This window comes from Callorhinus ursinus, unplaced genomic scaffold (assembly GCF_003265705.2).
Source record: "Callorhinus ursinus isolate GAN/ISIS: 27379988/994484 unplaced genomic scaffold, GSC_fseal_2.0 scaffold10, whole genome shotgun sequence".
NCBI classification, from domain to species: Eukaryota; Metazoa; Chordata; class Mammalia; order Carnivora; family Otariidae; genus Callorhinus; species Callorhinus ursinus.
This window is the reverse complement of record NW_027397072.1, coordinates 36,032,889-36,047,169: the sequence shown is the minus strand read 5'-3', so window position 1 is coordinate 36,047,169 and position 14,281 is coordinate 36,032,889. Positions and strand designations below refer to the sequence as shown.

At 41.7% G+C, this 14,281-nt stretch overlaps 1 protein-coding gene across 2 annotated transcripts in view; it reads right to left on the bottom strand.

Moving 5' to 3' along the window:
• MRPS5 (mitochondrial ribosomal protein S5) overlaps positions 1-13,446 on the bottom strand; it is a 21,972-nt gene extending 8,526 nt beyond the window's left edge. The window contains exons 1-7 of one of the 2 annotated variants that reach the window (XM_073897380.1): positions 13,270-13,446; positions 10,009-10,089; positions 8,372-8,509; positions 7,427-7,552; positions 5,777-6,010; positions 3,989-4,023; positions 2,141-2,231 (exon numbers count right to left, since the gene is read on the bottom strand). In XM_073897380.1, the coding sequence (XP_073753481.1) occupies positions 2,141-2,231; positions 3,989-4,023; positions 5,777-6,010; positions 7,427-7,552; positions 8,372-8,411 (526 nt within the window). In that variant the 5' untranslated portion in view covers positions 8,412-8,509; positions 10,009-10,089; positions 13,270-13,446. Of the gene's footprint in view, positions 1-2,140; positions 2,232-3,988; positions 4,024-5,776; positions 6,011-7,426; positions 7,553-8,371; positions 8,510-10,008; positions 10,090-13,223 lie in introns of both variants that reach the window. The other variant, XM_025868170.2, reaches the window with a different exon arrangement.
• Between the last annotated feature and the right edge of the window lie 835 nt (positions 13,447-14,281).

Below are 14,281 nucleotides of genomic sequence, written 5' to 3'. Positions count from 1 at the left end.
GAGCAGGGAGCCCGATGCGGGGCTCGATCCCAGGACCCTGGGATCACGACCTGAGTCGAAGGCTGACGCTTAACGACTGAGCCACCCAGGCGCCCCTAATCCCTAGTTTAAACAAAACAAATTAAGCCATATAAGTCTTAGAGGAAAATACAAGTGAACTTGTACTGAAGGCTTTGTAAACAAGACACAAAACTAGAAGAGATAAAAGACTGATAAAGTTGCTATATAGGGACACCTAGGTGGCTTCGTTGGTTAAGCGTCCAACTCTTGATTTCAACTCAGGTCATGATCTCAGGGTCATGAGATCAAGCCCCGAGTCAGGCTCCACACTCATGAAGCCTGCTTATGATTCTCTCTATCCCTCTCCCTATGCCCCTCCCCCGCTCATTCCCTCTCTCTCTCAAAAAAAAAAAAAAAAAAAGCTGCTACAGAAAGGTTTAAAACTTCTGTGGATTTAAAACTTTTGTGTAGAAAAAAATTAAAAACTAAGTTAAATGTATGATAAAGGGCTAATGTCCTTAACTTAGAAAGAGCTTATACCAATCAGTTAAGAAAAGAACCATCACCCAACAGGAAAATGGGTAAAACATGTAAACTAACTGATCTGAAAAAGGAAATAATGGCCAATAAACATGTAAAATGGTGTCCAAAATCTCATAATTAAAGAAATGCATATCAAAACTAAGAGATACGCTTGACAATCAGTGAAGTTTGATAATACTCAGGGCTGGCCAGGGTGTGTTGATACTGTAGAACGTAAACTGACGCAACCTTTTGGGAGGGCAATCTGGCAACACTTATCAACATTTAAAATGCTTATAACTTTAAGGCAGCAATTTCACTGCAAGAAGCTTCCCCTATTGATATACTTGGAAAAGTACAACAAAGTACACATACAAGGAGCTAACTGGTTTTTATAAGTGGTAAAAAATGGAAATAACACATTCACCAAAAGGGAAAAGGTTACAATAATTATGTTTCTCCACACAATGGAACACTATGCAGTCAGTACAAAGAATGAGAGGGAATCTGTTTATGCTACTAAAGGAAGATCTCTGGGCATAATACTAAGCAAGGAAAGCAAGGTACAAAATTATGGATATACTCTGATCCCTCTGTGTAAATTTTTTTATTTTTATTTATTTTTAATTTTTTTTAAAGATTTTATTTATTTATTTGAGAGAGAGAATGAGATAGAGAGAGAGCATGAGAGGGGAGAGGGTCAGAGGGAGAAGCAGACTCCCTGCTGAGCAGGGAGCCCGATGTGGGACTCCATCCCGGGACTCCAGGATCATGACCTGAGGCGAAGGCAGTCATTTAACCAACTGAGCCACCCAGGCGCCCTGTGTAAATTTTTTTAAAAGGTAAATGGTGATATATGAATACAGAATTTCTGGAAGATATAAAAGTAACTGTTAAGAGTGGTTTCTTTTGGCAACATGGTATCACAGAGATGACTTGTTTTGACAGTGTCAGTATGGGTTTAAATAGGAAGTTTTCCAGCTTCTTTCGCTAATGCATCCATGTATACACTTCAAAACCAGATGTTCACTGGAAAACTTTTACATAAAAGTATAAAGAAGAAAATTTAAATGATGCACAAACCTTTAGATTAAACACTAACTTTTTTCAGTGTATATCCTTCTAGTCTTTTGTTTTCATAGAAACATAACTTACATAAAAAAAACACAAAAATTGACATATCATACAGTCTTCTGTGAAGTTTTTTTAGTTGCTTATTTTTAGCATTATTTTGTAAGTAACTTTCCATTCTTCTTTAATGGCTACAGAATATTACAATGTGTGGTTATACTCTTTTTTGTAACTATGTCCCTATTGTTGAACATTTAGTGGCTTCCCCCCGCTAATTTTTCACTATTATACATAATACAAGAGTGTCTTAAACCCTTTCAAATATCCATTGTTCTCCATGGAAAAGGCAGGTAGAGGAAGATCTGTTCTTTTTCCTCTAAGGGATTTTATGGGTTTGCCACAAAGTTCGTGGACCCAAACCACTCAAAAGGTTTAATCTGTACAAAGAGTCTGGCCCGCAGCAAGAACCCACGGACTCCAGAGCCAAGCCCAGGCCACACCCGTCCTGTGCCTCCACCACCAGCACCGCATACCACACCCCATTCACCTGCAGCTCCTCTGGCGTTCCCCACCGCGACCAGGACACGGACTGATTTTTTTCTTCCCTCTTTTGCTGTCATATTGAAAACATTCCTTACCTAAAAGACAAAATGTTTCATAGATATGACACCTTAAGAAAATTCTGGGGGCGCCTGGCTGGCTCAGTCAGCAGAACATGCAACTCTTGATCTCGGGGTTGTTGAGTTCAAGCCCCACGTTGGGTGTGGAGATTACTTAAAAATAAAATTAAAAAAAAAAAGAACAGAATATTCTGAAGTAAGGAACCAGAGTGACCTCATTACACACACACCCCCATGCCACGCAGCTACATCATCAACCAAGTCATGAGCACCAACAGCAAACTTTCTCCAAAGGAAACCTCTCTCCGCACTATTTCTTCAGTGGTGAAATGGACATAAGACTTTCCCTTCCTATTTCATAAGGTTGTTAGAAGGTTGGACTGAGATACCTTTTGAAGGGATTCAAAACTGTGCAATTCAATATACACTATTTTAATGAATTTCACAAAGGAAGAGAGTTGCTGATTAAACTTTGAAAGAATTTATAACTGACTGATAACATATCCCAATTATCAGAGATGTTAAGATATGAAAAAATGTGCATCTTAGAAATGAATGAAAATGCAGTACATAGAAAGAATTAGGATACGACTGGATCTCTATGCTAAGGATTAGGCTCACCTGATAATACAAAATTTGGAAATACCTGCTTATTTTAAACTACAGGAAATTCTATGTTTTATTTTGTTTTGTGGGTTTTTTTTTTTTTTTGGTGTATTTAAAAGGCCAGGAATTATCAAACTGTTACCTTTAACTGCTTACATAGCAAGTCCTTTCCCATAAAATAAGATTAAAGGAAAAGGGAGCTCCAGTCCACACCCATGGATAATCTTACAGGAAATCACCCACGGATACAAGAATTTTTCAAAGGGATTACTTCCAAAAGGTATAAACTGGGACCCAAAGACATAAAATGCTTGTAAACATATTTTAAATTACTGATAATGATGAAAGAATATACATATCCGATCACAAAATCAATAAGTGGTTTTTCCATATGGTATTTAACCCTGACCACGTATGTGGTACTAACTCAAAGGGAAGCTCACTCTCTTAGGAAATGCCCTGGAAAGAGTGATTGAAATTTACCTGATACAGGCTTCAGTTTCAAGGACCCACAAACAGCCCTCATCAAGAGCTGGGCACTCACAGCAACTCAAGCTTTCTTCCCCTGCCCCATGGTTCCTCCCCTCTGCTCCCTGAACTGAGGGCCAAATACAGCTTGTTTAGGATTCAAGGATAGATTGCTAATCCTACTTTAGCTTTAAGAGGGAGGATTTTAATAGTAATTTCCAAATTCTGTTCTCAACAATACCACTGAGGTTGCCTTGTCATGAAACCGCAACTGGTAGCCCCCACAAAGGGCAGCAGTCAGGAGAGCCAGTATCAAGTAACTAAAATTAAAATGTCATTATTTCCTTATCCAAATCAGCTCTCTGTCTCAGAAAAAGTCATGCATCAAGGGCTTTTCCTCAGGGGCACTGGGTGTTGCAATCAGTTAAGCATCCAACTCCTGATTTCAGCTCAGGTCATGATCTCAGGGTCACGACACTGAGCCCTGCATTGGGCTCTACACTGGGTGTGGAGCCTGCTTGAGATCCTCTCTATACCTCTCCCTCTGCCCACCCCTGCCTGTCTCCCCCTTTCCCCCACCCTGTACTCTCTCTCTCTCAAAAAAAAAAGAGCTTTCCTCATGGTTCCTCTCGTGCTATTCCCACTCCACCCACCCCAACTTCTCCAAAGGCTCAACGGGGTATTTAATTCTGCATGCCTACCTCAAGTATCCTGGTATCAAAATCATCATATGTTTCTGTAGAGAGAAAAGAAGCAGGCACACAGATAAATGTGTCTGTACAGTTAGTGCATGAAATCATTTTTCAACACAGGCACCACCACCGATTTTTAAGTGAGAAAGAATCTCAGATCTTTTGGTGCCACTCCCTGGTTGTCCATCACCAGTGACTGCTCCTACACTAAATTCATAAACTCCGCCACCCTCTCCCTGACTGCATCATCCCACCTTTCCAGCTCTCTCACCCAACAACTCGCATGGTGATGGTTCCTGGAGCTCCCCAGCACCTCCAGACTCTTGATCACTGTCTTCCCTTCCCTCTAACCCTCTCTGGTATTCACAGCCTCTACCACTCAGCTAAGACACCACAAGCCATCACTTCTACCAGATCTTGCAAATGTCCTCAATTCCCTCACCCTCTTCTCTCTCCACCCTGCTATCCAGGCCAGAATCAATGCGCCTGTCTGGCCACACCTGGCCTGCTGGGTGCTGCTGGAGAGAAGTCAAAGCACAGTACACATGTGGGCCACTAAAGATTCATGGTCTCCAACGCAATCAAGTCCTCCCTGCTGCCCACTGGCCTTTTATGTCCTTCTAGATCTCTTTCTACTCACCACAGCAGCCATTTCAAACACTCTCTGTGTTGTTTTATTTATTTTTCCTATAGAAAATTCCAATCATATAAAAAATAGGAGAGAACAGCAAAATGAAATCTTACATACCCATTAGCCAGCTTCAATAATTATCAACTCATAGCCAATCTTCTTTTCTCTAAACTCTTAACTCCTATTCCACTGGATAATTTTGAAGCCAGTCCCAGATACCCTGCCTCTTCATCAAAAGATTCTGGTGGCCACGCTCATCAGTGCCCCCATCCTACTTTCAACAGATGACCCCACCTCCTCCTCACAGACTAACTGAAGACACCGGACAGACAGCACTCACACACCATGCCCCCAGCACGCACACATTTCCACTACCAACTGCACAGGCTCCCCTGAATCCGTAGTCACAAGTTAACCCATTGATCCATTCTGGATCTGGGCCCTCATTAGGGATTTAGTTTATGGGTTTTTCTCTCTCCAACCCATACCTTCATCCTCCCAACTGAAGCATTTTGCTCCATTCTAAGCACATTCACCTGAATCTCTCCATCTCAACTCCTCCTCTCCTCTTTAAGCCAAACTTGAGAAAGTAGCCAAACTCTTGTCTATTTCTTCCTCTCCTACTCATTGGCAAGAGTGAATTTTTCAGATGGATTTTTACTTCTTTACATATTTGGAATGGGGTTAGGGGAGAGGACTGTTTTCTAATTTGGCCTGATAAGTATTATCAATTTTTATTTCATGTATGCTTTTATAAAGCTGAACGACAACTATCTGGTTTACCTTCTGTTATCAAAACAGCACTCCCAAACTATGCTGCTCTATAGGTACCCCAGGGGAAACTGTTTCTGGGGAACTGCATCCTACAAGTGGTTTGTATAGATCCAAAATGCATACTACCACATTCAAGGTTCTGAGAAGCCACACAGTAAGGATGCCAAAAGCCAGTACTTTGCTTCCTATGTGTCAAACACTTCTTGGTTACGGGCCTCTAAAGTTCCATAAACTACAACTGAATAATAATGTGAAATTATTCCAATAATGCTCAAATCCTTTCTTAGAAAAAGGCAATCTAAACAGACAAGTAAATAAAATCCTATTAAGGAATTCTAGAACTGTAAGTGCTCTCTCTGTCACAAAGGGAAGCAACACCAGGACTCTGCTACCTCCATTGGGACCAGGGTCAGGGGGGCCAAGACTGACGCCTCCCCATGTGTTTCCGCTCCATCCTCGCTCCCGTTTAACCTTCCTCTTCCGCTTCCGGTCCCACTCTTCCCTCTGCTGGACCAGATCAGCCTCTACCTTCTCCTGCTCTTCCTTGCTTCTTTGGGCAATGGTCTGCACAGCTCCCTCTCTCATAAGAGGGACATTCAGACCAGGCCAGAGGAAGCCATGACGCCCTGAAGGTTTAAAAAAATACATTAATGAGAATTTTTAAAAAAATCATTCGTTTCTTAAATGTTAAAATGGCAGGCAACGGGTGTACAGACAATGACACTGCTGGACAGAGCTTAAACTAACGATCACCTGGCAGGCCACTTGGCACTGTCTATTAAAATTTTAAGTGTACCTTCCCCGTAACTGGTAATTCCACTTCATGATGTTACCTAGAGAAACACTCCTATACAAGTACGAGGCATAAGCGTGCTTAGACAAGGAGGGCCACTGAAGTGTTACTTGTAAAGGCAAAGAGTGGAAACAATCTACATGTAAAGCAATATTGGACTGGCTAAATGAACTATGGCATCTTCAACCCATGAAATATTTTTTACTAAACTGAAAGAGTAAGGTAGCAATATGGATTCAGATATGGAACAATTTCCAAGACCTATTATTGAGTGAAAAAAGTAAACTATAAGACAGCACATACCATGATATAATTTAATTTTTTTAAGAAAATATATGGTTTTTTGAGGGTATTTATGTATATAAAAATATTTTAAAAAGTCAGAAGGAAACATCAAAATGAGATCAATGCCTTGCTTGGGGGCAGCAACTGGGATTGGAAGAGATAGAAAGGGCATCAAGGGGACTTTAGATTTCTCCATAATCGTTGAATTTTTAACTGAGACGGTATACGTAATACGATTCTCGTAACTTTTAAAAACGTTAAAAAATAAGATACAAGGTGAGTCACTAGAGAAAAACATTCAAATAGACAAGCAAGTGCAGTGAACAGTGTTTTCTTTATGACTGGAAGCCTATAACAATAAAGGATAATTTGTCAGCCACCATAGCACAAAATATCGACTCAAGTACATTGTACTATTTTTACTCTTCAAAAAACACAAGTATGAACAATCATATGTTCCAACGGTTGGCAAATTAAGGCCCAGGGGCCAAACCCTGCCCACCACTTGTTTTTGTCAAGTATTATTAGAAGACAGCTATCCCAGTTTGATCATGTATTATCTAGGACTGTTTTTGAGCTCCCATGGCAGAGCTGAATAGTTGGAACAGAGCAGAGTTTTAGTGACTCACTAAAGCTAAAAATATTTACTAACTGGCCCTTTACGGATAAAGTTTGCCATCTCTCTCAATGAATCATAAGCTCCTTGAAGGCAGTGACTGTTGCAGAAGATGTGACACAATGGCACTTAAGGCTTGTTGAATGAAAAACTGAACGAATTCCTTTCTATGGGATTTTCTTCCCCCAGAATCATAGGGCATTAAGTGGGCCATCTGGTTGAACTCTAAAACTACAGACCCTAATGCCCTTCTTGAGAAATGTATGAGGCTTCTAGTCTATAAAAATCTCTATAAAACTAGGAAGGAAACCTTAAAAGACACATTAGCTTTTTTATAAATAAGCTTACCTTCACCAATGATCTGACCCCTGTTCAAATCCTTTTTTCTCTTTTTCTTAGTTCTTTTGCCTCTTCCTTTTCTTGCTCCTGCTCCAGTCTCTGCTAAAGCACCTTTCCAAAGCTCATCAGCTGTCACTGTAATGAAACAGGTTTTTTGGCTTTTTAATTACCAAGCAATGATCTATGGTCCCCTATTGAATAAAAAAGGCCAGAAGAGGCCAGCTTCACTTGTATCACTGTAGAATTACAGGTCATTTTCTTCTTTTTGATTTTCTGTATTTACCAAATAATCTAAAATGAACTGGCTTTATAATCCTCTTTTTTAAAAAAAAACAAACTCTTTTTTTTAAGTAATCTCTACACCCAACATGGGGCTCGAATGCACAACCCCAAAATCAAGAATTGCATGCTCCACCAAATGAGCCAACAAGGCACCCCAATTCTAATTTCTTTTAATTTGCCTAATTGTGAGTTCTGAAATCAATCTCCATTTATTACAAGCTAATTTCAGTTCAGATTGGACTATTTCAAATACCACTGCAAGTAGGAGTAGTGTTAGCAAAACAATGTCTAGTTAAAATTAACTTTTCCTGATTTGTACTATCTCCCCAACTAAAAGTGCAACTGAGAACAGACTTGGAGTATATTCTTGTCATGAATCTAAATCAGCAGGGATTTGGGACACAATTCAATACTCTTTAGGTCTCAGGTGCCCCAAACAAGGGGATTAAAGTAAATTAGTGTGCCCCAAAGTACAGTACAAATACAAAGTACAGTCGGTAGTATGTGAGATAATTCTAGGAGGTACACTGAGGAATATTTTTATTTTAATAGCACATCATATACTAATTTCTAATGTGTTAATTCATTAAAGAAAGAAGAAAAATTAAGATACAAAAGCACCTTTTATTTTCCTGTTTCACAAAATGGTAAGTTTGTGGCCAGGCTACATACATTTAGTGAAGAAACTATAGGATCTATACTGTTGCCCCATCAAATTACTGGGAGAAAAACTCAAGCATTGTGTCTGTGGCGCACAGGTCAAGCTGCTGAAATGATGGTTGTCTCTGGTCCCTGGAGACGCCAGAGGGCCTGTAGGCAGATGGAATAAAACTCCGAGTTAGATGCCCATGCCTGTGAAAAAGTATTGCCAGCACCAAATAATTAATCATTCCTGATGCAAATAAGTCACTAAAATCCTGAATTTTTAAGAGTCATATTTTGAGGACAGCCTTTCTTTAAAAAATAAATCAAAACTTAGACCGCTGAGGTAACTGCCCATCCTCGTTACAGAAGTGATAGTTCATCCACATAATGGATGCAGCTGTCTAAAGAAAGAAGTAGACTTGTCCTTCCCGGGGTCCTCACGGTGCTATGTTGCCCTGACAACCCCATGATCAGCACTGTTCCTCTGGGCAAATGGTGACCTCTGCTGTATTCAGCAGGCAAAGTACCTGTGTGGAAAGACCTGTAAATGGTCTGGTTAGAAGAGCACAGTGCCAAACCGTAGAGCACCCTACCCTTCGTGTTGAAAAAACAAGGAGGGAACATGAATATACTTTATAGACTAATTTCAGAAGCAATATATAAGAAACTGGTCACGGCAGTTGCCTCTGAGGAAGAAAACTGATGTGTTTGTGGTTAGTAGGAGAGATCTGCTTTTTTTTGGAATTTTTCTAACCATATGCATGTGTCACATAAGAAAGTGTTTTCAAATAGCCATGTCTTAGAGGCAGCCATCTGACCAATCCCATGGATGGTAGTGTCCTGTGAGAGAGACGGCAGGTGACAAGAATCAGGGACTCAAGGAAATGGGAATGTTGATCACAAAAACAGTGCACACACTCCAGCTTTGTATTTCAATGGAGAATTTAGTCACTATGAGAAAAGTGAGGAAGGGGAGAAAGGAAAGCTCGGGTAAGCTCTGGACCCCTCAAGCAAGGCATGAAGGCATCTCAACAAATGGGGTTAACAAGATAAAAGGGAGTTAAGACTAAAAGTAAAGTTCAGCACAGAGAGTTCCAGAAGGTCAAGGACACAATGAGATTTCAGTTCTGCCTTAACCATAGGAAAAGGCATTTCACTGACCACAAACACAACATGGGCTCAGGAAAGGCGGGCTTCCTTCCCTTCTGGAGAGTAACTGAAGAGAGGGCCCTGTACTGTGTCAGTGTAGGAGCAAAGGCCTCTGCAAAGACACAGCTTTACTGGGATGCATCACAGTACCCAGATAGCTCTGGACCCAGCCCTGCCATTTACTGACTGTGTGATCTTGAGCGAGTCACTAAGCCTCTCAGAGACTCACTCCAACATCTGCAAAATGGAAATGAAACCCCCTCATAAAAACTGGTGAGAATTAACCAATATAACATGTCACAAGCTTGATACACAGTTATTACTCCAAAAATCATAGCTATTTTTTTTAAAGCCTTGAAGTATAACAACTATAATCAAAAAAAACTTGAAAACTACTCTAGCCCTTATGCACTTCCACTATAAAGAATGTGTGCTGTTCATTTACACTTATGCCTACATAAAGTACTCTAGCATTAGATCTTATAAGAAAAGGCAGTTGGATAAACGAATCTCACCGTTGCTGAGAACAGTCTTCAATGCCAAAATGGAAGCTGTTGGAAAGGTGTTTTGGTAAAGCTGTCTGGACCATATGTGACCTGTAAATTAAAAAAAAAAATTCTTTTAAGATACATGTCTACATTAAAAGGAACATTTTTAACACCCAAAGAATATTAGTATCTATAGGATAAAGGAACCAAGAGAAGTAAATGAATCATTTCCGGGTCCCATGACCACTTGAACATCACATCGTATCTTCTCCTTCATGCTCACATCTAACCAGTTACCGAGCCCTATAAAGTCTCCTCAAAAATCTAACAGCTGCATCCTCTCCCATGGTCTTACTGCCCGTTCTTTGCTCAGGCGCCATCCCTCAGCCACAAGATAACAATAGTCCCTTAGCAGGTCTTGCTGCTCCCCTAATTCTCTGTTGTCAGGCAGGTCTTCCTAAAATAACACGCCTGGTCACTTCCCAGGCCCGATTTATCATTCTTTGGCTCCCTACTGCCTGCAAAACAAAGTCAAAACTCCTCAACATGGCCTACATGACTGCAACATGGTCCCAACCTTCCACATCAGACTCACCTGCCACCACTACCCCCTCCACCCTCTTTCACTAAACCAGACTTCTAGTCATTCTTGAACACACTCTGCTCTTCAATCCCTTTGAGTCTCTGACACGTTCTCCTGAAACATCACCTCTGGGTGAAGGCTCCCTAATTCCCACAGTGCCCCCTAAGCCCTCTGCTCTCCTCTCTCCTCCAAAGCCCCAGTGGCACCAGGCTGCAACCGTACTGTGAGCCACTTCACTCAGAACAGTGCTTCCAAACAGGCTCTGACAGCATTTACTGGTAACTGATTTTTGAAAAGGGTACCAAGACAAATTAGTGGGGAAAGAATAATCTTTTCAAGAAATGGTAATGGGACAACCTAATATCCACATAAAAAGAATGAAATTAGAGCCCTACTTCATACCATATATAAAAATCAATTCAAAATGGATCAAAGACCTAAAGTTATGAGGAAAAACTATAAAACGCTTAGAAAAAACCCTAAGGGTAAATCATCATGACCTTGAATTTGGCTTTGGTTTCTTAGATATGCTAAAAGCATACGCAACCAAAATTAAATAGATAAATCAGACTTCACCAAAATTTAAAACTTTTGTGCTTCAAGGGGACATTATATTCAGAGAGTGAAAAGATAACATACAGATTGGGAGAAAGTTTTTGCAAATCATATATCTGACAAAGAACCTGTGTCTAGAATATATAAAGAACTCTAACAATTCACTAAGAAAAAGACAACCGTAGAAATGGGTAAAGATTTGAACAGACATTTCTCCAAAGAATATTTATAAATGGCCAAATAAACACAAAAAAAGATGTTCATAAGCCACCAGAGAAATGCAAATCAAAACCACAAACTGATTATCACTTCATACCCACTAGGATGACTATAATCAAAAAGACAGATAATAACAAATGCTGACAAGAATGCAGAGAAGTAAGAACCCTCATGCACTGCTGGTGGGAATGTAAAATGATGCAGCTATGTGAGAAAACAATTTAGCCATTCCTCAAAAAGTTAAAACATGGAATTACCATTTGATCCAGCAATTCTACTCCCAGGTCTGCACACAAGAGAAACAAAAATATTTCACACAAATATTTATAGCAACATCAGGCATAATGGCCAAAAGGTGGAAACAAGCCAAATATTCTTCAACTGATAAATGGATAAACAAAATGTAGTATGTACCTGCAACAGAAATTCAGCCATAAAAAGGAATGAAGTACTGATACATGCTACAACATGAATGAATCTTGACAACCTTATGCTAAGTGAAAGAAGCCAATCACAAAAGACCACATAGTATATGAAATACCCAGAACATGCAAACTATAGATAGAGAAAGATAAGTGGTTGTCCAGAGCTGGGGGCAATGAGGAACTGGGGAGATGACAGCCAAAGGGCATACTTTTGCGGTGATGAAAATGTTCTAAAAGTTGATTATATGGTGATGGTTGTATAGTTTTGTGAATATACTAAAAACCACTGAATTGTATACTTTAAGAGGATAATTATATGGTGTGTAAATTACATCTCAATAAAGCTGCTACCAAAAGAAAAGTTTATAATATACCAGAAAAGGGGGTGGGTGAAAAAACAAAACAAAACAAACAAACAAAAACCAGGCTCTGGAGCCAAGTGGTACGGGTACAAAAACCTGACCCCCTTCCAGTGTAACCTTGAACACATTTCCCGACCTCCGTGTCTTGATTCCCTCATCTGTATGATGGGAATAATAAAGCATCTATCTCACAAAGGCACTGTGCAGATGAAGTGAGGAAGAGCATAAAGAGCTTAAGTCCCTGGAACACAGTAAGAGCTCATGAAGGAAAGCTATAAGTGCCACAGGTGCTATTTGAATGGAGCCTTGAAAAAGGAGGAGGTGGTCACAACACGGACAGAGGTGAAGAATGTTCAGGACAGATTTTTCTGCCAAATACTTCAAGTTAAGTTTCCCAACAAAATTAGTTACAAGAAAATCTTCGATTTTTAGAGGTCTTTGGGTTTCGGAAATACGAATGCTGGGTTGTGGATTTACAATAAAATAGAGCGAAGAAAAAATGCCAAGTCGATCATGAAGCACAGAGATAGACCTTATGCTAAAGGATATATAGCAGATTGCCCCTCCTTAGGCTGAAACCAACAAAGGTGGGAAAGGACAATTTAACAGCAAAACCACGGACATTCAAAACATCCTCCTTTTCAATAATGACACTGATCAGCCCGGAATCTAAAATGACTGACACTAACCTTATCCGACTCAAGCTGGAGGACTGCCTCCACCTGCCTCGAACCCACATCGACATCTCCACATGAACCCACCACCAAATGAATCGCCATCACGCCCGCCGGGAGGACGATGCATGCTTCCCAGTCCCCCGCGCCTCTCAGCCAAGCAGGCACGAGAAGTTTGGTGAACTGGAAGGAGCCTTGGACGGCGTCCAGTCCACCCTCACTTTACAGACAGGAGCCCTGCGATCCAGAGAAGGCGCGGAAGCCCGCAAGGTCACACAGCGGCTCTGGAAAGGACGGGAGCCGAGCATGATGGGCCCAGGGGCAGCGTCCTGTCGCTTCTTTCCGCCCGTGCATCTGCAGTCCGCGGGCGAGCCCCCGCTCCCGCCCCCGCTCAGAGCCCCTCTCCCAGCATCCCGGCTCTCACCCGCCCGCAGGGCACACAGCGCAGCGAAGCTGCCAGCGGCGCGCACCGCCGCCGCCATGGTGGAGCCCTGAAAGCGCCTCCGTCAGGACCGCCTTCTCCACCGCCTGCAGCGACTGCAACTCCCGAACGACCGGCCACAGCCTGCGGCTGAATTCCCGAGGCCAGAGGGCCGCGCCGCAGCGCAGACCGGGGTGGGGATTGTCTGTACCGGCAGCAGGATAGAGTGAATCCGGCGCAGCCGCGGACAGCCCCTCTGGGGTCCTCGCGTTAGGACCCGGGGGCGGGGCTTGGGCTAGCTGCGGGTGTGGGCGGAGCTGCCTCGTAGCGTACTCTGACGGGAGGGGAGGAGAGTGAGCAGACCGAAAAGGCCGCGGATGCTTCGGTTCGGTAAGGTCCGCCTAGGGCTGACAGGAGCTGGGGCTGCGGACCGTTGGCAACAAGAAGTGCGAGGCACAGACGAGCACGAAAAGGGTCTAAGTAAAGGTGCAAGGGGTGATGTCTCGAGGAGGTTTAGAATAGGTAAGACAGTGAGTATAATAAAGTCGTTCATACCCAAGTCCAGAAAAGCTCTGCAGTTTTTAGATTTATTAAGCACGTAAGGTACCTTGGATTTCACACGCATTTACGTATTCTTCCGATTCTAACGTTTGGTCACACACTCATATCCCAGACCTACGCTATGGTGTTTTCACCAACCCCGCTCATGGCTTCATTGCACCTGGGTCTGCCCGGATTGCCCAAGTATGTGGACGGAGAAAAGATACGGACTTCTTTTTTTTTATTTTATTATGTTATGTTAGTCACCATACAGTACATCATTAGTTTTTGATGTAGTGTCCCATGATTCATTGAAGATACAGGCTTCTTGTAAGAAGCTAATACTCCTGCTCAGCCAGACCTCCCATTTTCAAATTCAGTATAACAATTTTCAAACATACAGAAAAACAAAAATAATGACGAATTAGATTCCAGAAATTAAGATCGATTCGGTCGCTTCATCTACTCTTTTTCCTTTTTCTTTGCTGAATTATACAACCTGTTTCACCTCTATTTTATGA